We start from the raw sequence: 23,945 nt of genomic DNA on the forward strand, positions 1-23,945 counted from the left end.
ATTCCCTTCTTGTTGCTGTTGAATTAAAAACGGTGAGTCGGGAGCGGGGAGAGCCCATTCAGCAGCCATGAGGGATCCGGCAGCTGCCATCCCAAGTGCTGGATCAGGATGTGAGGATTTCTGCTCTCCAGCAGCTTGGGTGGCTCATGGGTGCTGCACCACATCCTGGGGTCCTCACAGAGGCTGGTGTTGGTGGGATGGGGTTGGAGACCTCCTCCCTGGTCCCTCCCCACAGCTCGATGCGGAGTTTGGGATGGGTCCCGGCCCCCAAGGTGATGCCAAGCGTGATGGACAGGCTTACCTTCTGTTGGAGGAGAGCAGAGGGAGAAACAGAGAAAACAGAGATTTAGTGGGGCACGAGGAGGGGCAGGCACAGCCGAGAGGCAGTGGGTTGACCCTGCATCCCACCGTAGCAGAGTTGGGGGTTGCAGTTGGTCTGCAACACAAGCTTCTCTGTCGATGCATCCCTTTGTTTTTTCTAGATAAGCTGGGCAGATTTACCCTCAGAGAGGCTCAAACATGAGCAGAGGGGGGAGCACAGCCACCGGCACCCACGGGGGGGACAGACAGCGCTTGCAGCCTCCCCACCCCTGCCATCCAGCATCCTTTTGAGAGGCAACAGATGCATCAAGAAACGAGAAGGCTCAAAACCCAGACTGCTGCCCATCGCTGCGGGGCAGCCTCTGCTTTCAAACATTCCCTCCCTCCAGGGCTCCTGTCCTCCAGCTGGCCCAAACCAGCAGAGTTTGGGTAGTGCCAGCAGAGCCATCCCTGCCCACGGCACAGGGACCAGGCTCACCCTGCACCCGGCGGTGCCTCCTGCCTCGGCAGAGAAATGCAAATCACCCCCTGCTCGGCTGCCTTTGAAACTGCCAAATATAACCCTCTTAAACATAAACCACCGTGAAGTATTTCAAGGCCCCCAAATTTACCTCCCTCAAAACTGTTTTAGCTCAGTAAGCGATCCGCAAACTCTGCAGTTTGAGTGAGCTGGGTTTTTTTTATTATTATTCTGGGAAATCCCACCCTATGACATGCAGGGTTTCCCCCAAATCAGGGTTTCCAGACCCTGGTGGTGAGAGCAGAGGGGACAACTAGGACATGCTGTCCCATGCCAGAGGAAGATGGGGGTGACCTGAGGTCATCTAACCATGCAAAGGATGGTGGGGAAGTGGGTAGAAGCTACTCACCACCGTGGAGTCAATCTTTGGTCCTCCATCATCCGCCACCACTGTCAAGGTGTAGAAATCCCCTTTCTCTCGGTCTACCTGGCCTTTGACCGTGATCACGCCCTGCCAAGGATGAACAACAGCCATGTGGGTCACCAACACTTTGGTGGACAAGCAAGCCAAGAAGGACCACACTGTGGCTACTTACAGTGATCCCGTTGATCTTGAAGAGGGAGAGCGCCTGGGCATTGGTGTTGGGGTCGAATTTGTAGGTGATCTGGTTGAGATTGTCGATCGAGCGGGCCTGGACCCGGAGCACCTCGGAGCCCAGGGGGATGTTCTCCATGATCACGGCCTCGTAGCTGCTGTTGGAGAACTGCACAGCCTCATCCAGCTCGTTCAGCAGGCTGACATAGACGCTGCAGAAGCCCTGGTTGTTGGGGGGTGCCTGGTCTGTGGCAGAGACGTTCATCAGGTAGCTGGTTTTGGTCTCGTAGTCCAGGTAATCTATTGTCGTGATGAGGCCCGTGCTTTCATCAATCTCAAACTTCCCTTCGGCGCCCGACAGGATTTTGTAGTTCACCAGACCCCCGTTCCCTGGGGCAGGAAGTGACAGGGTGACAGTTGGACCAAGCATCCCGAAGAGGCGGGTACCGTTGATGCCAACCCCACTCATGGAGCAGAGCCCACCCCATGTGGAGATTTCATAGAATCATAGAATCATAGAATTGCCCAGGCCAGAAGGGACCTCCAAAGGCCATCTAGTCCGACCTCCCCGCAGTCAGCAGGGACACCCCCAACTAGACCACGTTGCCCAGGGCCTCATCGAGCCTCACCTTGAATATCTCCAGGGAAGGGGCCTCAACCACCTCCCTGGGCAACCTGTTCCAGTGCTCCACCACCCTCACAGTGAAGAACCCTCTCCTAATCTCCAGTCTAAATCTGTTCCCCTCCAGCTTGAAGCCATTGCCCAGGATCTGTGCAATGGCTGATTTCATAGAATCATAGAATGGTTTAGGTTGGAAGGGATCTTAAAGATCATCCAGTTGCAACCCCCCTGCCATGGGCAGGGATACCTCCTACTAGAGCGGGGTGCTCCAAGCCCCATCCAGCCTGGCCTTGAACACCTCCAGGGATGGGGCAGCCACAGCTTCTCTGGGCAACCTGTTCCAGTGTCTCACCACCCTCCCAGCAAAGAATTTCTTTCTGGTATCTAATCTAAATCTCCCCTCTTCCAATTTAAAACTGTTATCCCTTGTCCTGTCACCACATACCCTGACAAAGCGTCTTCAACTCTCCTGTAGGCTCCCTTCAGATACTGGAATCCTGACAAAGAGTCCGTCTTCAGCTCTCCTGTAGGCTCCCTTCAGATAGTGGAAGGCTGTTATGAGTTGTCCCTTTTTTCACCCATTTCCCCACAAACTGGGTGTTTCAGTAAGCTCCCCCCCCACCTTCCTACCTGTGTCTCGGTCGGTGGCCCTCACCACCGCCACAGAAGTCCCTATCCCCGCCGTCTCCCGTAGCCCCAGGCGGTTGTACTGCCGCTGGGTGAACACTGGCACCTCGTCGTTGACGTCTTCCACGTAGACGATCACCTGGGAAAGCCCCCCCCGGAGAAACGGCGGGATGAGGCAGGCAGAGCTCCCCAACCCTCACCATCTTCCCAGAGGAAACATCTCCTTCCACAGCACTCATCTGCCACGCAGGAGAAACCCTGCCTCTGGTACCAACGCCACGTGATGGAGAGCGAACACACGCCGCTTAGCAGCACAACATTTAAACAAGCCCTGTGCTGTGGTCAGAGTGACTCAGTCCTTCCCTGGTCAGAAATGTGGTGGTTTTTTAATATTAATTCTGTCTGTATATTAATTCCCCCTCACTTGGGGATGCCCTGCTGGAAACCTTGCTGTTTGGAGACCCCACCATGTAGAAACGCTGGTGGGAAATTGTGCTCAAAGTTCAGCAGGTCGAGCTGCTGTTTCCCCAGGGGAACATAATTTCTTCTCTGGGTTTTTTTTTTTATATTTTATTTTATTTTTTGCTCTGCTGCTGGTGCTGCGGGCACACCACGCTTGGCCAGAGCCCACCCCATCAGAGAGTCCAAAAATAGATGTAACCAGAGGGGTTGGGCTTGTGAGAACCGTGGGAAGCTGGTGGTGTCACTGCTAAAGGTTATTGCCCCTGGGTCCTGGTTTATTTAAACAGATGCCTGGGCAGGAGACGTGGTTTCCAACAGCCCAAGGCTCAGCTCTGAGCTGAGCAAGCCCAAGCAGCATCTCCTGGGGGAGAGGGACTCCCTGCCACAGCCACGGCCCCACTGCTTCACAGCCTCATTGCACCCAAACGTCACAGGAAAGAAAAAGAAAATAACAACCAAAAAAAAAACCTAAAAAAACCCCAAACCCTCAACAAGCTCTTTTCCACCCACGGTCAGCCTCCAGAGACTTTTCGTCAGCGTTTCCATGCCAGATGGCTCAAAGCTTCCTGCACGCCTGCGAGGGCTGGAAATGACTGCCCTCTGATGAAGCATCCCCAATATTTCACGTGAGCTCCTCCGCCGCCCAGCCCCGTGGTCCAGCCACGAGGTCCTTACCCGGACGGAGCTTCTCATGGGTCCCTGCTCCGTGTTGTAGGCCTCCACCTCCAGGACGTGAGAGGAGTTCTGCTCCCGGTCCAGGTGCCTCACGCCTCGCATCACCAGCCCGGTGCTGGGGTTGATGCGGAAATGGTTGTGCTCGTTTCCTGGAGGGAAGGAAAAGCAAGATGGATGCTCCTCATCATCACTGCATCTTGGTGGCATGCAGAGCCCTCCCCAAGGGGGCTATCTTGGAGGGAGATGATTGAGCAAAACCCAAGCCCCCATCACCTTCAGCTACATCAGGCTCAGCTGATGTAGGTTTGGCCCTGGTCAAGCCAGGAGTTATGGCATCTAGGTGTCCATCCATGACACATCATCTTCCCTATCCTAATGCTGAAGTTTTGCACAGGAGTTGGGGGGAACATTTCTGTGGGTTGCAAAGTGCAAGAGGATGGAGGGCGCAATGAGTCTGTGCATGGGGCTGACCAGAGACTGGTGGGAACGCACCCACGCATGAAGGGGCACCTGGACTTACCCTTGACAATCCTGTACCACACTCTGCCATTAATGCCTTCATCCGCATCCGTGGCTTTCACCTTTGAGAGAAAAAGAAAAGCATTGAAGGTAAAGAGCGGAGATTTCCAGGCCATGACAAGTCCTCTCACCCTGCCCAAGGCTGGACAACCTGCTGCTCCATCTGAGCCAGGGAGCTTAACAGCTGCAAAACAGAAGAAGTCACCTTCCCCTCATCACTGGACAGCAGGGATAACGGGCTCAGGAGCCCTCGGCTGCCAGGGTAGCAGCTGGATGGGTTTGGGGTAGGACCCAAGTCTGAGGACCATGCCATGAAACCATTGATGGAGGTCCTGCCCTGCACACCAATGCTCGCTCCGCTGGAGATGCCACTGGGGACAGAGCCCCCCTGCCTGCAGAGCTGGCTTGGCTTGGCAGAAAGAGCTGCTCTGGTGCCTGGTGGGCACCCAGCCCATGTCATCGGGGTGCATCATGCACTGTGTTAAAGGAATGGCCCACCTTTCAGCCAGCACACCCACCTGGGTCTATTGGCTCTGAGAGCTGCTTGCGTTTACCCTCTCACTGCAAGATATTGCCAAGTCACCCAAGCAGCAGCATATGCAAAAAAACCTGAAGGAAACATGAGTGCCACCAGCCTAGAGCATACGGTTATCTGGACACTGATCTGAGACCCTGAATAGTGGGTGGGAGCATCCCTCAGCTGTTATGCACTGCAAGGTCCATACATGTACTGGTGGACAACAGGATGGCCATGAGCCAGCAATGGGCCCTTGTGGCCAAGAAGGCCAATGGCATCCTGGGGGGCATCAGGAAGAGTGTGAGCAGCAGGTGGAGGGAGGTCATCCTGCCCCTCTGCTCTGCCCTGGGGAGGCCCCATCTGGAGCACTGGGTCCAGTTCTGGGCTCCCCAGTTGCAGAAGGACAGGGAACTGCTGGAGAGGGGACAGCAGAGGGTACAGAGATGATGAGGGGCCTGGAGCATCTCTCTTAGGAGGAAAGGCTGAGGGACTTGGGTCTTTTTAGTCTGGAGAAGAGAAGACTGAGGGGGGATCTGATCAATGCCTATAAATACTTCAAGGGTGGGTGTCAGGAGGATGGGGCCAGTCTTTTTTCAGTGGTGCCCAGGGACAGGACAAGAAGGAACGGGAACAAACTTGTACATAAAAAGTTCCATCTCAACATGAGGAGAAACTTCTGGCAGAGCCCTGGAAGAGGCTGCCCAGGAAGGTGGTGGAGTCTCCATTTCTGGAGACATTCCAAACCCACCTGGACACATTCCTGTGCAACCTGCTCTGGGTGGCCCTGCTTTGGCAGGGGGTTGGACTAGATGATCTCCAGAGGTCCCTTCCGACCCCGTATCATTCTGTGATTGTGTACCGACTAAGCCATCCAACCCGGGAAACCCAAGACACGGGTCCCCTCTGGTGTCACTGAAAAGCACTGCAGTGCTTTCCCCACCAGCCCCAGCCAGCAGCCTGCCAGCTCCACCAGCTGGGAAGCAGGACATGGGGAACAAGGGACAGCAGGGTCTGGGCTTCCTCCACGGCTGGCATCGAGCTGCTGCATCTCCCCCCTGAAGAAACCACTTCCCATGAGACATCCCAAACCACGACTGCTTGCAAATCACCGGGGTGAGGACACAGGGGGGGTGCCTTAGCCTTTATTCTCTGGCTGCTCCCCTGGCAAGACATCTTCTACCACATCTTCTCCCTACAAATGTTAGTCAGGGGTTTCCTTGCCCAGACTTGGGCTGAAAAGAGGAGGGATGGCTGCAAAGGATGCACGTGCAGAGGGAACAGTGAGGCCATTTATAGGGGGGGCTCAGCTTTAAATCCCTGGGCTGCCTTTCCCCCCACAGCCCCCCAGAATGCTTGCAGGACTTAGAGCTGCTCTTCCAAAATGCAATTTTGAGCTGCCTCGAGCCGCTCCTTTTCCCTTCCATCAAATCAGCCCGCGTCAGCAGAAATCTTCAAAAGTGCTGACTCTGCACCTGCCAAATGTCTGGCTTTCCCACCCGTGTGCCACACGGGCTGTTTGCCTCTGTCACAGACTGGCTCACCTCTTGCTTATGGCTGGACACAGCCCTGTGTCTTGCCCCGTGTTTCACTGGGGACCCAGCACCTCCTTTTCACAGCAGAAAGCTCTCCCTCCCACACCAGCTCATCCACCCTCAGGGCTCTCCTGGGGGCAGGAGCTGGGATATCTCCTCTCCCACGGGATGGATGGACCCAGAAGGTGAGGGATGCCCAGGCAGACTAGCTGCCTTGGCACAGCAAGACCAGCCTGCCACATGTACCAGTTCCCTCTTGGGATCCACTATCCCACCAGCCAAAACACCACGCCAGTGGGATGGAAGCCTAAGGGATGCAAGAGAAATCTTTGCAGCTTTTTGTGCCATTCCCTGCCATGCTGGGCCCGGAAAAATGCATTTCGAGGTGCACAAACAGGGAGGTTTTTCAACATGACGAGCACTGGATGGGAGCAGCAAGCCCCACTCTGCAAGAACCCCCTTAACCACCCTGTTCCCACCTCACCTGAGCATTTGCTTCTGGCAGCCCCAGCACCTAAATGGGTCAGCCCAGGTTATTTGGTTTTTAATGAAAAAATAGAAGAGTAGTTTGCATTAAAGCAGTGAATGATCCTGCCGCTTCCCATGGAACAGGACCAGCTGGAACAGGTCCAGCAGAGGGCCATGAAGATGATCAGAAGGATGGAGCACCTCTGTTGTGAGGATAAGGCTGAGAGAGCTGGGGTTGTTCAGCCTGGAGAAGAGAAGACTCCAGGGAGACCTTACAGGGGCCTTTCAATACCTGAAGGGGGCCTATAGAAGAGCTGGAGAAGGACTTTGACAGGAGGTGTAATGATAGGACAGGGGGCAACGGTTTTAAATTGGAAGAAAAAAGATTCAGATTAGATCTCAGGAAGAAATTTTTTACTCTGAGGGTGGTGAGACACTGGAACAGGTTGCCCAGAGAAGCTGTGGCTGCCCCATCCCTGGAGGGGTTCAAGGCCAGGCTGGATGGGGTCTTGAGCAACCTGGTCTGGTGGGAGGTGTCCCTGCCCAGGGCAGGGGGGTTGGAACTGGATGATCTTTGAGGTCCCTTCCAACCCAAACCATTCTATGATTCTATGGCTGAGAAAAAGCTTGGCTGCTGCTGGTTTGACCCACTGATGTCCTGGAGGAGGTGTGGTACTTCGAGAGACCGTCCCAAAACTTGAGAAAACAATTAAATTTGAGTGCAAGCAGTGGAAGAAAAGCTCGTTGTGCTGCAGGTGCAAAGCATCTTGTGGAGCTGAGTGCCAGGTGCCTTCAGCCTGCCTTATCCCTCTGCTAGAGAGAGCGGGCAGCGCCAGGCTTTGGCAAGCCACCTTTCAAACACCCCTGGCTCCTGCCCAGGGGGTCAGAAAAGGAGGAGGAAAATAAAAAAGATGGGAAAAAAAACCCCACAGGCGGCTTGGCGCAGAGTTGCTGGGAAAAGAGGGAGCAGGGTGGGGAGGGCAGCCCGCTGCCCCCTCCCCAGTGCAGGGGGGCTCAGCCCACGACTGTACCATCCAGCCTTCCCGAGGGGGCAAAAACACATCCCGGGGGATCTCCACCCTCTCATCCCAGCGGGACGCAGCCCCGGGGCACTGCTGTTGTGCTGGCACAGCCTGGGAAGGGGGGGCTCGGGGGGCCCCCCTCCTCAGTTTTCCATCTCTCTCCCCCCCTCCCTTGCCCTCCAAAAAGGAGGAGGGGGGCTGGCAGGCGGTGGAGCGCAGTGGGAGAGGCGGCAAGGCAGGCGTGCAGGAGGCAAAGCCCGGGCTCGGCCGGCTGGTGAGAGGTAGGGAGGCCAAACCCACCCCCCAAAACCCACCAGTGGCCACTTAGACTAACCACAAGGGGCGAGTGAGGCAGGCCAGGGATGTGCCACCATCCATCGGCCCTGCAGGCACCTGGGGACAGGGCTGCAAAGAGGGTGGGGAGGGGAGATGGGAAGGTTGAGGTGGGTTTGAAAGCGGGCATCCTTCTTTTCTTCCCCCCGTGGCATCACTTTGTCTCAAAAGGGGAGAGCCTGGCTGGCTCTGCTGGTTAACAGTGAGGGTGATGGGGCACAGCAGCACTTAAAGCCCTTGGCTTTTGGTACCTAAATATTCCGGGTGCTTGGTACCCTCCAGGGTTACCTCCTCCTGCAAGACAGCAGGGAGACTCAGCTCGTTGGGAAAAGCTGGGGAGCTCCAGGAAAGCGTCGCTAAGCAAGAGGAGGGGAGGAGGGGAAAGAGAGCTGCTTTTCATTCGAGCTGCGTTACAGGCACAGAAGTGCCTGGAAACAGCCTTTTCTTTGCAGGGATTTGAGGAAAGGGAGGGAGAGCCTAAGGAAAAACTCCTGCCAAATGAGGCAGTTGGGCCAGGCCAGGGAGGCAGCCCCCAGTGCCGGGCGGAATAATGCTCCCTGTCTTCTGCTGACGCTCAAAAAACCTTTCTTCTGCCTCTCCCACCTTCCTCAGGAGCATTTTGCTTTTTGCAATTTCTCTTCCTTCTGATCCTCAGCTGCCTCGTGCCCAGTGCTGAGCACTCAGGGGAATGTCTCATGTTAGAGGCCATCTGGAAGGGATGACCCTTTTTGGGAGAGGGGGGCTGCCAGGGACACTCTTCTACTCCCACATCTCTGTAGAAAAGTCAGCATAATGAGAAACTTTACCTCCAGCACAGAGGCTAGAGCATCAAGGACCAAGCCAAGGTTGTAGAGGGTTCCCTAGCCCTCATCTCTGAGCTGGGAAGATACTGGCCTCCAGTACAGCCAGTCCCTGGCCAAGAAAGGGTGCAGGAGAGCGCACGGAAGCAAAATGATGGGTGCAAACTGCTCCAGGGATGTGAATTAGGGGATGTGACCTGGTGGGGAAAGGAGACGACAGTCTCCATCAGGTGTTTGGAAAGAGTTCTTACTGATGAGGCTTGGAGAAGCTGGTTTGCATCACTGTTTGCAGATCGGGCTGAGGAACCCGTGGCATGTCTGAACCTGAAACCAGGTCAGCAAAACGCCTAACCCCAGAGGCGCAACAACGGTGAGGGCCTTAGACTATTGCTAGTGCAATATTGCAGCTTGATGGGGACTTACCTGGGCAGAGGTTCAACCAACTACCCATTTTCTTTGGGGCTGAGCAAAAAAATCAAAATACCCCAAATGACAGCCAATCCAATAAAACCACATTTCTGGGGAACAGAGAAGAACCAAAGCCCAGCAGCTTGAATGGAGGATTTTGGACCTTCTCTAGGGTACAGTTATTTATCTCTCTCAGAAAAGCTTCCAGCAATGTCTGTGTGGGATCCCTACAAGTGTCATCACAAGGGGTATGGTCCTGGGTGTACGTGCTACTCCCTGTGCTAGATTTATTTGCCAGATAGTTTTGCACTTCAGTTTGGGGCAGTACTTTACAGAGATAAATCATAGAATGGTTCAGGTTGGAAGGGACCTTAAAGATCATCAGGTTCCACTCCCCTGCCCTGGGCAGGGACACCTCCCACCAGACCAGGTTGCTCCAAGCCCCATCCAGCCTGGCCTTGAACATCTCCAGGGAATCCCACCTCTGTGCTTTGCCTGCTGGCAAAGCACACAGACTCCTGTCACCCTGTGTCATGGAAAACATGGCCAGGAGGACCTTGGACATCAAGTCAAGCCAAAAATCCATCAGGTTGAACAAAGGGTGGTTCTCTGTCCACCTTCTAGGTGGCAATCACCCATGCCGCTTCTCTCTTTCACCTTGTGCTGTGCAGGGAAGATGGGCACAGAGGACACTGGCAACGGAACCTCTCCCACCCCACCTCTCCTTGGGCTTCTGGTTTCAACCACCGAGCTGGTCCCACCCGTTACCGCATCCCCTGATAAGGCAGACCCACTGCCCATCATCGTGGTGCTCGTCTGCATCTTCCTCCTCCTGGTGACCTTCCTCATCTTTGCCACCCTCTGCAAGCCTGCAGGGCTGGACCAGTCCCGCTCTGGACCCCGTGAGTGCATGCCCCATCACCCGGTGGATGCCAGTGAGCCCCAGCTGAGGCTCTGGAAGCGGCTGGGCTCCCTGAGATGCTCCATCAACACCTTCAGGAGGAGTAGACCGATGTCCCAGAGCCACCTCGCACGCCCTAGGAGCTCCCCGACTAGCCAGGACTGGGACATCATGGAGTCCACCAAAATGTGATCCTGCTCTGCAGGAACTAGCTCACCCCACATCACCATTCTTTCCCAAGCTTTTGGTTCAGGCTCAGTTCCCTTCTCAAGGATCCCCTGGTACCCTGGGCATCCCAGCAGAGCTTCTTTAAATGGCTTATTTCCAGACATTGGCTCTGCAAGGCAACAGGAGACTTTTTGCTATTTCAGGTTCCCAAATGCTTTCCAGGTTACCGTTTCCTGGCAGGAAAGGTGGAGGCATCCAAAGTACACCCACACGCAGCTATCATTTCTTTTTGGAAAATATTGTGCAAGTTGCACAGCACCCCAACAAACAGCCTGGGCGAGAGAGCAGAGCAACCTGGCTGCCTTTGAAGAGAGGCGTCCTGGAGCAAACACGCTCCACAAAAAGCAATCCTCAAGCTGGGATTGCACCCCAAGATGTGCCCCGGGGCAGGTGGAGGAAGGCTCATGCTCCTCATGTTCTGCCTGGTTCCCCATCCCCTGTCTCCCTGTGTGATGAGCTATGGGATGCTGCGGTTGGTGCTTGGAAGGATGCGCGCTCCAGCTGCCTGCTGGAAACCTGCTTCAATAAACAAGCAGCAGGAGCAGGTAAACACGTCTGTAAACGCATTAAAAAGAGGCCTTTTGAGGCTCGCAGGAGCTGCCAAGCTCAGAGAGACACTGCGCAAAGCCGAGCGGCGTGTTTCTGCTGGGAAAGGGTACACAGCAGCCAGCAGGTGAGCTGACGTGCTTACAGGAATCAGTGGGAAATGGAAAAAGTGGTTCAATTCTTCCAGATCTGCAGCTCGCGCTGCATTCAGCCATCGAGTTCATTGTTTCACCCATTGAGTGAAGTCTCCGTGCCTGGTGAGGCACCGTGGTGAGCACCATCTGGGTTTCACATGGTTTCTCACCCTCGCAGGGTGTAACTCTGCCTTGGGACCTCCCCAGGCTGCCCGGGACATTCCCATTCTTGGGACATTCCTGCTCTCTTCCAGCCCTGGGCTGCCTGGCTTTCAGAGAAGGGGATGGGGAAACCTTCAAAAACTCTCTTGTTGCCGCAGGAACGTGAGGATCCGTTTGAAGGGGGAGATGTTCAGCGCAAACGGTTCGCACTAAAGGTGTAAATTAAACTGAGTCCAGGTGGTTGCCCATTTCCACTTCCCTCTCATTTTGTTTGGTAGAAAACAAACCTCCCCCAAATATCTCTCCTTTGCCAAAAGCATCCCCTCTTTTGGGGAGCATGCTGTAAAAAAAAAAAAAAAAAAAAAAAAAAGGAAAACAAAAGGATGGGGGGGTCTTGGATGTCAGACTCAGGGTTTCCTCCATTCCCAGTTTTAAAATTTGCGAAAAACAGTGCAGTTTTGGGAGTCCCACGGCAGAACCCCTCTCCACCTGCACACCTCCACCCCTGGGTGCAGGGGTTAGGGGCAGATGCCTGACCCCAGAGACGGGCACGGGGCTACAGGCACCACGTACACCCTGCCACAGCACAAGAGGCAACAAGGAGCTGCAGGGCTCACGCTTGGGGGGATCGAAGCCAGAGCACGACTCCCAGCAAACCTTTGTCACGAGAGGCAAAAGGCTCCTTTCTTCTCTCCCCGGTGACTCACCCTGCCCAAGAGAGCCAGGGACAAAGCTGTCCCTCTGCCTGTGCCGGGAGAGGTATTCAAGGCAGGAGGAGCAATCTGCAAAGAGCCTTTTGGTGCCTGCTCCAGAAGAGCCCTGGGTTTGAAGGGATGCTGGAAGCCCCCAGAAGCCACGTGAATGCCCGCATTCATTCGGCCCTCACTGAGCCATTCAGCTCTGCCCACCGCTCCCTCAAAGAGGAACAAAAATGAAAGCAAAGTCCAAATGCTTTTCTCCCTCCGTTTCCTCCCCCCTTTCTCAGAGCACCTCTTTGCCTGCACTCTGCTCCCTCCCCCTTGAGATCTCCGCTCTCGGTCCCCTTCTCCGCAGGGAGGAAGGAGAAAGCAGGGACACAGCCAGGCAAAGGGGGCATGCCAACACAGGGCTTGGGTTTGTTCCTCTCACCCCTTCTAGAAACGGGGTGAATTTCTAGGTTTTTTTTCCCCTTGTGCTTTCCTGTCTTCTCCCTGCTGCTCACAGCCTGGGTTAGAAAGGGTCAGGGTACAAGGAAGAACACAACCTGCCCTGGTCTGGAGGAAGAAGAGCACCAATGGGGAGAGAAAACATCTGCCCTGGGCTTCCAGCAGCTCACAGCTGTGGTGCCATGGCCCAGAGAGCAGGGCATCCCTTCGCCCACCCAGGGGCCCTAGTAGGAGAGAGCCACTTGCCTGCACTATGCTGCTGGCGGCTGGGATGTCCTCGGGGACACTGACTTCGTAGCTGCTCTGAAGGAAGATGGGTCGATTGTCGTTGACGTCCAGGACGGTCACGTAGACGGTGGCAGTGCCAGTGCGCCGGTTCCCCGTGGGGCCATTGTCTGTGTGAGAGAGAAAGGGGAGGGGAGGTTCAGTCACCTCTTTGCACAGGCAGAGCTCAGCCTCTGGCTGCCAAAAATAACAGGACCATAATTCCTAAACTGAGCTTTCAGACTGGCAGCCGGGATGTCCTCGGGGACACTGACTTCGTAGCTGCTCTGAAGGAAGATGGGTCGATTGTCGTTGACGTCCAGGACGGTCACGTAGACGGTGGCAGTGCCAGTGCGCCGGTTCCCCGTGGGGCCGTTGTCTGTGTGAGAGAGAAAGGGGAGGGGAGGTTCAGTCACCTCTTTGCACAGGCAGAGCTCAGCCTCTGGCTGCCAAAAATAACAGGACCATAATTCCTAAACTGAGCTTTCAGATCCCACCCTGAACCGCTGGGGGAGGTGATGGTGGTGGCACCACCTCCAGAGAGGATTCTGCCTGTCCCTAAAGACAAAAGAAAAGCCAAACCACCCCCCGAACTCTGCCAGGGAGCCACAGAGGGTTTGCAATTCCATCAACTAAGAGGGTGAGGTATGCTGGAAGGGACTCCTGGAGGTCAGAGATTTGGGAGATGAAGCTAAGCAGGAGTCTGATGAGCTTTCTGTAGAGCCAGGTCGGCTCCCAGCCAAAGAGCACCAGGACCAGTTGATGCTCAGCAGATAAGGAGATGGCAGCACGACTCTTGGCTTTGCCACAAAGGATGAGGCAACGGGGAGCATGGGTTGGATTTGGTTTCCCAACATGCTTGGTGCAAGGGAGCACTTAAACTCACCCAGGTGGGATCTGGTGGTAGGGGAGACACGGGCAATCTGGTACCCATCCGAGGGGCAGAAGGGACCCCTTACCACTTGGGATCGTGGGTCCTGCAGACCCCATGGCACCTGCAATGCCGTTCCCCTGAGATTTCTGACCAGGCCACTTATTTCTCCTTTCAAAAGGGACGTCTAACTCTTCTGTAAACAGGCACATCGTTATAAAGCTCTGGGGATGACGGCCAAGATGGGTTTGGCACACAGACCCTCTGCCTGTGCCAGAGGGCTCTGGAGTAATTGGCAGCCACTGAGCTAAGGGCTGGCAGGGCATCAGGGGGATGATGCTGTGGCACTGGCATTTCTGGGTGGAGGTCTGCCCTTGGGAATGGGGGGTCTTGCCTTCCCCGGGGGAAAGGGAAAGCCTCAGGGCAAGTTTACTCTCTGCAAAAGTCACGGTGAGACTGGGACATATGAATGCATGCTGTGAAATTTTAACACCAAACACAGCAGCTCAAAGGCTGCTGTCCTTCTGCCACGCTTCCGAGGCAGCTCAGCATGGGCAAAGCCACCCCGCGTGGCAGTGGTCCCACTGGGACAGTGGGCAAGCCTTACCGATGGCCTCCAGGATCAACGTGTACGATGCCACGGTCTCCCTGTCCAGACTCACGACCGTCCTGACCACCCCATCCCTGAAGCCAACGCTGAACTTGCCATCCTGGTTCCCACCTGCAGCAAAGGAGAAGGAGCAGGTTATCCATCAGCAGGACGTGGGGAACAGAGCATCCTGAGAAGAGGAGGCTGAGGGGAGACCTCATTGCCCTCTGCAACTCCCTGAAAGGAGGGTGTAGAGAGGTGGGGGTTGGCCTCTTCTCCCAAGGGAAGAATGACAGGAGCAGAGGAAATGGTCTGAAGTTGGGGCAGGAGAGGTTTAGATTAGATATTAGGAGGAATTACTTTCCTGAGAGGGTGGTCAGGCACTGGAACAGCCTGCCCAGGGAGGTGGTGGAGTCACCATCCCTGGAGGTATTGAAGAAATGTGTAGACATGGCTCTTCAGGGCATGCTCTAGTGCCTGAGACTGTAAGGTTTTGGGGTTTTTTTGTGTGTGTGTGTGTGGTTGGACTCGGTGATCTCAGAGGTCCTTTCCAACCATGGTGATTCTGTGCTTCTGAGCTCATGCTGCACAGGATGCCGGGCACGGAGTCAGCCTGGCTCAGCCCCCCCTCCTGAAGGGATGCATTTTACATAGTTTTGAGCGAGGCAAGTGTAGGATAATCCCATATCTTGCCCTAGCAAAGCTGCTCTGCAGCAGAAGCGGGCAGAGGGCCTTCCCTCCCCACACCAAATGCTGTGCCTGCCTGACAGGGCCCGCAAAGAGCAACTCTTGTAGGAAAAAGCTGAATCATGTAAGAGCCAGATCATTTCCTGAGCATTTTGGAAGGAAACCTGTGTCCCTTCACATGTGGCCTGGGGCAAAGAGCAGGAAAAGGAAAAAGCCGTATCGTGTAAGAGCCAGGTCATTTCCTGAGCGTTTTGGAAGGAAACTGGTGTCCCTTTGCACGTGGCCTGCGGTACCCGTGGGCCAACGCACACTTTTTCTCTTGCAAGGGATGCCGGAGGGGCTGTGAGACGAAACGTGAGGCTGTTGTTTTGAGCCAAAGAAATGACTTTCCGGCGACACTTCTATTTTTGCCCGCTCTCCCCGAGGCCTCAATGCCCTGCCTGCAGTTTGCAAGTCAAAGCGTGGCCAGGGGCTTCCCCGCTGCAGGTGCTGTGAGCCAGGCACTGCCCGGGTGGCATCACTGCCTGCCTGCTCCCTGCCCACCCAAAAACCACCCCCGCACAGGGCTACGAGATGCCCCAAAACCCCAGAGAGGCTTCCAGCCTTTCGTGTAGGTAGCACCGATGCTGTCTCAGCCCCTCCTCATGCTTTTCCCAGCTGCATCCCACTGGTGGGAGAGGGCAGGGGATGCTCAGGAGCAAGGGGTTCACCCCAAAGCAACGAGAAGGAATGGTGGCAGGGTGGTCAGCAAAGCAGGGAGCCCAACAGGGCTGTTCAGCAGAGGGCAATGCCACCCCAGGTTTGGAAGGGCTGGAAAAGCAGCGCCGATGCGCGGAGCGCCCTGGCCATGGTGTAGGGACAACCTGCTCCTTTCCACAGCCCCCCACCCTGAGCAGCGTTTGCCAAGGGGCTTCACACCTGTGATGAAGTAGCTGAGCTCAGCGTTCAGCCCCACGTCAGCGTCCGTGCAGTTGAGCCGGACCACTTTGAAATCCCGGGCCACGTCTTCGGGCAGCGAGACGTTGTAGACGGCTGGGAAGAAGGTGGGGCTCTCGTCGTTCACATCCAGAACTGAAAAGGGGAGCAGAGCTGAGCTGAGTGTCCCCCCCACCCAACCAGGGCTGCCCCCTCCTGCAGATGCCAGCCTGATGTCTGCAGGGATGCCCAAACCACCCGGCTGCTGCCCCGAGCATCTCCCCGGTGGCTGCAGACCAGTATAAGGACTGGTCCCCGTGGCCACTGTATTTGGTTGCCTTTGGCACACACAGATCCCTTCCCCTCGCCTCCAAAAAAATCTCACACAACTGTAATTAAAGTTACTGTTTGCACCACAACTTGTTGCCATCCCCATTCGGAGGAAAATTTGGGGCTCAAATAGGAGCTCAGCATTTCCTGGTGTATTTCCAGGGGGCTCTGGAGTTACAGGACCAGAAACTTCTTTTTCCAAACCCAGGGTCAGTTTATTTCCAGATGATGCTTATCCTCAGAGCACCAGGCTTGTGTGAAGCCAGTAGATGTGAGCAAGGACAAGGAATGGTGGCAGGGTGGTCCGCGAGGTGGGGGAGCCCAGCAGGGCTGTTCAGCAGAGCGCAATGCCACCCCAGGTTTGGAAGGGTTGGAAAAGCAGCGCCGATGCACGGAGCACCCTGGCCGTGGCGTGGGGGCAACCTCCTCCTTTCCACAGCCCCCCCCCCCCCGAGGTGAATCACATGCTCGAAGCAAGAGGCAGGCCAAAAGAAAAAGAAACACTTGGGGGGATGGAGGAATAACAATCCAGAATTTGGGGGCCCTGCCCAAAACACCGTATTTTCCCCATCTCTGCATGATGCTGACACCACATTGGGCAAGATGTGAAGCCTGCAGAAACGGCAGCACCCTTATCTGCTGTGGTACAGATATAATGGGTCAGATGACATGTCCATCTGACTCCTCAGTGTGTCTCCGATATGAACCACATCTCCTCTGGGGAGGTGTCCTCGTTACCCATCTCTTTGGGATCAGAGGGGGTTCCATGGCTGGGCAGGGCTTGGAAGGGGTTTCAGCGCACCCACCTTTGACAGTCAAGGTGCTGGTGGAGCTCTTGGAGGGCACGCCAGCGTCACTGGCCACCACCCGCAGGTAGTACTCAGCGATCCTCTCCCTGTCCAGCTCGGTGGTGGAGGTGATAAGCCCACTGGTGCTGTTGATGAGGAAATCCATGCGGGGCATCCCCACCTGCATGCGGTACGTCACCTGCCCGTGGGGTTCCATGGCTGGGCAGGGCTTGGAAGGGGTTTCAGCGCACCCACCTTTGACAGTCAAGGTGCTGGTGGAGCTCTTGGAGGGCACGCCAGCGTCACTGGCCACCACCCGCAGGTAGTACTCAGCGATCCTCTCCCTGTCCAGCTCGGTGGTGGAGGTGATAAGCCCACTGGTGCTGTTGATGAGGAAATCCATGCGGGGCATCCCCACCTGCATGCGGTACGTCACCTGCCCATTGGGACCCTCATCCAGGTCGATGGCCACTACCTGGCGGGGAGAGAGGAGGGAAGGGGTGAGCATGGGGGAGCCCCATCATCTCCTGGTGATGAAAATCATCAGTGCATAAACCCTGAGTGTTACTTTCTCCCCAGAGATGCCAGGATGAAAAAAATGGGGCTTCAAGACATCCCCCCCCATGCTGGGAGTGAGAATGTGGGGTGGGATGCCACAACCCCTTTTGCATCCCCCCAGTTGCATGGCCAGAGGATGGAGAGGAGGTATTGGTGGCTTGCTTTGCAGAACCCAATGGCAATGACAGTAGTTCCCTGGGGCAGGACACAGCAGCGATGGGGCAGCAATGCTCACCTGGAAGACGGAGGAGCCCGCAGGAAGGCCCTCGGCGATCTCGGCCACAAAGGGCAGGTTTTGGAAAGTGGGGTCGTTGTCGTTCAGGTCCAGCAGGTTGACAAAAACTGTGGCGCTGCTGGTAGCTCGCAGGGGCGGCCTCCCACCTGCAGAATGCAAGAACAAGGTTTCAAGGTTGATGCTTCCAGCCACTTCCAACCCTTTCTCCCAAAAGACATCCTCAATCCTTATGCAAACAGCCAAAGGCTGCCCCATTGAGGCATTAACCTGTCCATGTTATCCCTTGTGCTGCAGACTGGTTTTCCCCTGGCAGGATGCACAGAAGACAGACCAGCAGCTACCCATGCAGGCAGCTAAAAACCAAGAGCAACACCAGCCTATCCTTATCCCTGTCCTTCTAGCAGGCTGGGTGGGAAGATGGTCTTAGCAAAGGCAACGCAAAAATAGAAAAGGGCAGAGTTGAGTTTATATGTGCCTGCTGGCTCTTGGAAACGAACTGGATAATGGGAAAATACCTTAGAATCATAGAATTGTCTAGGTTGGAAGGGTTCTTTTAAGGTCATCTAGTCCAACCATCAACCTCACTCTGATAAAAGAAACCAACCAAACAAAACGTCACTAAACCATGTCTCTAAGCACTAGGTCAACCCAGCTTTTAAATACCTCCAGGTATGGTGCCTTAACCCCTTCCCTGGGCAGCCCAGTCCAAGGCTTCAGAACCCTTTCCCTGTCAGTGTTTTTCCTACCCTCCAATCTGAACCTCCCCTGGTGCAACTTGAGGCCATTTCCTCTTGTCCCATCGCCACGTCCTTTAAATATCTCCAGGGACGGTGCCTTCCTGGGCAGCCCATTCCAAGGCTTCAGAACCCTTTCCGTGTCAACATTTTTCCTGGTATCTAATCTGAACCTCCCCTGGCACAACTTGAGGCCATTTCCTCTTGTCCCATTGCCTGGGACTTGGGAGAAGAGACCGACCCCCCCGGCTACACCCTCCTTTCAGGGATTTGTAGGGAGCGAGGAGGTCTCCCCTCAGCCTCCTTTTCTCCAGGCTGAACACCCCCAGCTCCCTCAGCCTCTCCTCAGGAGACTTGTTCTCCAGACCCCTCACCAGCAAAAGACATTTACCTTGCAGGGCAGCCCAGAAACAAGTTCCCCCACGTGCCCCAAAGGATGGCATCTTCTCAGCAGCACACTAGGAGCCCCCGGTGCTGCCCTCCTCTCCCTGCCTGCCCTAAGCACTCATGGCTTTGTGCTACAGCCCCTGCCCCCTGCACGCAGCCCGAGCGCGGGGCTCCTGCAAAACCGATGTTTCATACACCGTTAGGTGTTGGGTTTTTTACCTGCAAAATGCAAAGAATGGTGTCTTCTGAGACAAGGAGGAGGAAAACTCCCTGTACCCACTTCATCTCCCTCTATTTTTTTCCCCTAAAAAACTTTCCCTAATATATACTATTTTCAGAGCAAAGGACATTTACCTTGCAGGGCAGCCCAGAAACAAGTTCCCCCACGTGCCCCAAAGGATGGCATCTTCTCAGCAGCACACTAGGAGCCCCCGGTGCTGCCCTCCTCTCCCTGCCTGCCCTAAGCACTCATGGCTTTGTGCTACAGCCCCTGCCCCCGGCATGCAGCCTGAGCGCGGGGCTCCTGCAGAACCGACGTTTCACACACCATTAGGTTTGGGTTTTTTACCTGCAAAACGCAAAGAATGGTGTCTTCTGAGACAAGGAGGAATTCCAGCCTCCCAGGGCTGCTGCAGGAACCACCGTGCTCAAGTTTGGAGGGTTTCTGGTTTGTTTTAGCAGCAGGTTTTAACCTGCTCTTGTTATTTTTACCTCAAAAAGGTCTTTGGAACTTATGCGCTCAAGTTTTGAGGGCTTCTGGCTTGTTTTAGCAGCAGGTATTAACCTGCTCTCTTTATTTTAACCTCAAAAACATCTTTGGAGCTCATGCTCAACACAGGAAAAAAAAAAATAAAAATCATAGAATTGTTTGGGTTGGAAGGGACCTTCAAGATCATCCAGTTCCAACCCCCCTGCCCTGGGCAGGGACACCTCAATGGTGTCTTCTGAGACAAGGAGGAATTCCAGCCTCCCAGGGCTGCTGCAGGAACCACCGTGCTCAAGTTTGGAGGGTTTCTGGTTTGTTTTAGCAGCAGGTTTTAACCTGCTCTTGTTATTTTTACCTCAAAAAGGTCTTTGGAACTTATGCTCAAAACAGGAAAAAAATAAAAAAGAAACTTCATAGAATGGTTTGGGTTGGAAGGGGTCACTGCATGCCCTTGTAAAGTCCTCTCTTTCATTGTGAAGGAAAAATCAGTCGGAGAAAAGTTGTGTCGCTGCATGCCCTTGTAAAGTCCTCTCTTTTGTTGTGAAGGAAAAATCAGTCGGAGAAAAGTTCAGCTCGACAGGTGAAAACCATCAGGGAGAAGAAGCAGAGGAAGAGGAAGGTAATGCTTGCTCAACTTGAGCCCCAGTGATTTCTAGTATGGTCCCTCAAGAAAAAAAGAGGAGAGAGACAGAAGCGGGCTTACAGTCGGTGACCGACACCACGATCCTCCTCATGAGCTGGGCCTCCTGGGGGTTGGGGTTCTCCCGGTCCAGCAGCACCCCGGTGGTGCGGATCTTGCCCGTGGTGCTGTTGATGCTGTAGAACTTGTTGGGGGGTCGGATGCTGTACACCACCGTGCCATTCTCCCCCAGGTCCGGGTCAACAGCCACCACCTGCCATGGAGAAACAGCAAAATTTAAAGCAGAACGACAAGAATTAACTCCCTCAGCGCATCTCCATGTAGATTCACCAGTGTCTAATAATGAGGCTGAGCTCCCACGACAGGCTTCCCCGTACCAGCAGCAGCAAGAAGGTTCTCCTTCCTCCACACAGCTGTATATTTTCATGATGCTTGCAGGGATTTTGTACCCTTGAGACCTTTACTGCGGTGTTAAATCTCACCGATATTGGCCTGCAAGCCCGGGAGGTAACGGCATGGCAAGAGAGACATGAGCACTCAGCAATCACATGGGGCTCTCTCCTTTTTAAATAAAGCCAGCTAGAAAACAAGTGCCCTTCCGAAAAAGAAAATAAATGGGACAAAGAAACATGCTGAGGAACTTGTGCTGCCACGCTGGAAAGGCTGGAAATAATTCACTGGTGGGGTTCTCCTCCCCGCCAGACATCTTGTGTTTTATTGTTCTCCCCGTGACATTTTTAATTACAAGGGACGCTTACGTTTAAAAAAAACAAACCCAGCTTCATTACGCTCGTAACTTCCCCGGCCCCCGCTGCTTGTCCTGCCTCTGAATTTACATCAGATAGATGACACAATAATTATTTTCCCAGCAACTAATTGGGATGTCAAAGGCAAGACGACTTCAAGCAGGCGCCGAGCAGCGGGGCCGGTGCTGCACGGAGAGAGAGAGAACCTTTCTTCTGTGCTCCCCAACTCCTTTTCCTTTGTAGCCTTCCCCCTTATATGATTTTGTGGATTCCCTTCGCTTTTCCCTCATTTATTTTCTGTCTGGTGCCCGTCATTTTTCTCCCAGCGTGATGGAGTATGAGCCTCCCTCTCTCCTTCTCTTTTATTTCACCAGAGGGACTTGAAAGGCCGTAAATCAATGTCTTTCAGAGAGGTCCTTGAAGGAGGTCGCAGGCGAGGCTAAGAAAGGGAGAATTTGGCTAAAACCCACACAATTTAGGGAGAAAAAGAAAATAATCCCAGCAGACAGGAGAAACACATGGGATGGGCAGCAGGGAGGAGGCCCCAGGAGTGACTTTTTATATGGACTCCTGCAAGAAGGTGCTTGGCTGGAAGTGACGCTGCTTTGGAGGGGACACCAGTTTGGAGGTGACATTGGTTCAGAGGTGACATTGGTTTGGAGGTGACTCCCTGCTGCAGCCAAGCAGGTGACAACCTCACCGGGTGAAAGGAAGAGTCTTTTAGTGCAAGAGCCACCTCCCCTCGCACGTACCGTGGTGACATCTGAGTTGGGGGGGGTCATTTCCACCAGGTTAATGAAGTAGGGCTCATCCTTCCAGGTGGGATAGTTGTCATTGATGTCCAGCAGCGTGATGTTCACCTGTGAGAGAAGAAGCAAGCATCAGGTGGTATTGGTTCCTGGGGCAGCACAGCGTGTATCCCTGGACGTACAGCAGCATCACGGACCCAAGGCATGTTCACCTTCCAGAGGGAGAATCCATAGAAAAACAACCTCCTGCATCTTCACAGCCAAGGCTTCTTGGCGTGTCTGAGCTTGGTTTAGCTCACGTGTATTTATTACATTGCAGTCAAAAAAAAACCTCAGGGGCACAAGGTGTGTTTTTCAAGCAGCTGCTTCACCGGAGAGGGGATGCAAATTGGTGGTGGTGGTGGGGAAGGTGGTACAGTTGGGGCATGGCAGGAAAGGAAGGAAAAAACCTTGACTGATGGGTAAAAAGCCAAAAAAAAAGAAAGGAATAAATGAGAAATTGGGAGAGGGTGTAATAACAGGGGATGAGAGGTGCAAAGACAAGAGAGCACAGGAGAGGATGGTGCCCTGAAGTGTTACCTATCTTCATTTCCAGCCTGAGAAATGGCACCTAAGTGACAGTACCAAGCCCGTGGGATGCACCCTGGTGTCTGTGGGTCTCTCACCTCCCCACATCACCCATTTCAATCCAGCCTGTGACTCTATAAAGGTGCCTGAGGGATGGGCTGCAGTACAAGGCAAAGGGGGGCAGAGGGGCAGGAGGGAGCCCCTGGTGCCTGCCAGCGCCATGAAGGGTGTCTTGGTGGAGCTTCTCCTGGGGCTCCTGAGTAATCAGGTCCTACCATCACACCAAGCTGAGCTGCTGGTGCCACCCCGTGGTAGAAGAGGCAAATCTGAACACAACAGCCTCTGGGGATGTGCCCTGGGCACAAGTCAAGGCACCGAGGTGGTGCTTGGGGAAGGTTGGTGCCCCACCACTACCCTGAGCACCCCAGGTGCTTCTTCATCACTCAGAGCTTGACCACCTGCTTCTCACTGAGTTTTAATATTCTTTAACTTTTTCCGAACCGTGATGCTTTTTTTTTTTTTGCAGAACTGCAATCCGTGTTGCAAAAAACTTGTTTTACCTTTCAGTAATGCTGTTAGGAGAACATCATCTCATCTGGAATCTCAAAGGGGAACCCAGCATCCGCCAGGCCATGCTGTTGCCTAGCTATGGCTGTCATATTCCTCTGGGAACAGCTCCATAGGGAGCTTCTAGACTGCTGCCTGAATCACAGACATCCTGATGGCCCTCAGCAGTAGTGACAGTTACTATAGGGCTCTCCTCAGCACAACCACAACATTTCTCTGCATCATCCTCTGTTGCATGGGACATCTCTCCTACAACCCAATCGAGAGTTCCAGGAGCAAGAGCACCCAAATGTTATGAAGTGTTCAAATGAACATGGTGTCACGAGCACTGAGAGCTGGATCCTTGGCTTTTCACCTACTGGTACTTCCAAAGACTTCTACAAATTCTTTGCAAACGGTGGGTATCCCTGACATCTACAAAGGGCAAGGCAAAGCAGAAGGCTTCAATCTGCAGTACAATGGCCTGTACCTCCACCAGAACCTTCTGAGGAGCCCGGGCGTCACAAACCAGTTGGAAACCCTTGATGCAGGCAGTATGTGAATAGTAGTCATCAGGAACAGCTAAGCGTGCCGGCAGGCTCTCCAACTAAGCATTTTCTCAAGAGGCACGAACAAAGGGAGCTGTGCTGCAGGGAGAACAGTTACCCATTACCGCCTTCACACGGAGAGCTGGACACGTAAAGCTCTGGAAGGTCAAGTGGCTCCTGGGTGAATGGTTTGCCAGGAAAGGGAGCCCGATTTCAAGGTCTACCCAGCCCAGACAGTCATTCTGCAAGGGATGTGAGCAGCGGTTGGGGGAAGCCCAGAGGGTAGACACCACCATGTGCTCTTTACTCATCCACGCAGCTAAAATTAAACACTGCTGCTATGGGGAACTGAAGCATCGGTGCCCGGGCAGCCCTTCCAAACACCAGCCCCAGGTGGATACAGGTGGCTGCAGGAGATGGGAATGGCTCCTTCACGCACTCACCATAGCAATGCCCGTCTTCTGATGGTGGCCCACACCTCCATCCACCGCCCGGACAATGAGGATGTATTCAGATTTGGCCTCCCGGTCCAGCAAAGACGTCGTCGTGATTTCTCCTGCAGCCACAGGAGATGAGAGGGGTTAGAGGTGTAGTACGGTGAATAAAAA

At 54.4% G+C, this 23,945-nt stretch overlaps 2 protein-coding genes across 2 annotated transcripts in view; one reads left to right on the top strand and one right to left on the bottom strand.

The window, feature by feature from the left end:
• The window catches only part of CDH23 (cadherin-related 23), a 143,843-nt gene that overhangs the window by 54,890 nt on the left and 65,008 nt on the right, over window positions 1–23,945 (bottom strand). The window contains exons 14-27 of the mRNA XM_014940541.1: window positions 23,781–23,893; window positions 21,680–21,787; window positions 20,245–20,434; window positions 17,715–17,860; window positions 17,177–17,396; window positions 15,807–15,959; window positions 14,220–14,333; window positions 12,724–12,872; window positions 4,283–4,343; window positions 3,763–3,911; window positions 2,629–2,764; window positions 1,378–1,766; window positions 1,191–1,292; window positions 302–304 (exon numbers count right to left, since the gene is read on the bottom strand). Coding sequence (XP_014796027.1) covers window positions 302–304; window positions 1,191–1,292; window positions 1,378–1,766; window positions 2,629–2,764; window positions 3,763–3,911; window positions 4,283–4,343; window positions 12,724–12,872; window positions 14,220–14,333; window positions 15,807–15,959; window positions 17,177–17,396; window positions 17,715–17,860; window positions 20,245–20,434; window positions 21,680–21,787; window positions 23,781–23,893 — 2,033 coding nt within the window. The remainder of the gene's footprint in view (window positions 1–301; window positions 305–1,190; window positions 1,293–1,377; window positions 1,767–2,628; window positions 2,765–3,762; window positions 3,912–4,282; window positions 4,344–12,723; window positions 12,873–14,219; window positions 14,334–15,806; window positions 15,960–17,176; window positions 17,397–17,714; window positions 17,861–20,244; window positions 20,435–21,679; window positions 21,788–23,780; window positions 23,894–23,945) is intronic.
• Window positions 7,985–10,527, top strand: LOC106887132 (chromosome unknown open reading frame, human C10orf105). Its single transcript, XM_014940544.1, has 2 exons — window positions 7,985–8,101; window positions 10,033–10,527. Exon 2 carries the CDS (start codon window positions 10,038–10,040, stop codon window positions 10,452–10,454), a length of 417 nt encoding a protein of 138 aa, XP_014796030.1. The 5' UTR covers window positions 7,985–8,101; window positions 10,033–10,037; the 3' UTR covers window positions 10,455–10,527.

Source organism: Calidris pugnax, unplaced genomic scaffold, assembly GCF_001431845.1.
Source record: "Calidris pugnax isolate Ruff unplaced genomic scaffold, ASM143184v1 scaffold39, whole genome shotgun sequence".
NCBI classification, from domain to species: domain Eukaryota; kingdom Metazoa; phylum Chordata; class Aves; order Charadriiformes; family Scolopacidae; genus Calidris; species Calidris pugnax.

Coding starts and splice junctions, on each gene's coding strand:
- LOC106887132 (XM_014940544.1), top strand. CDS start 10,038: ATGGGCACAGAGGACACTGGCAACGGAACCTCTCCCACCCCACCTCTC.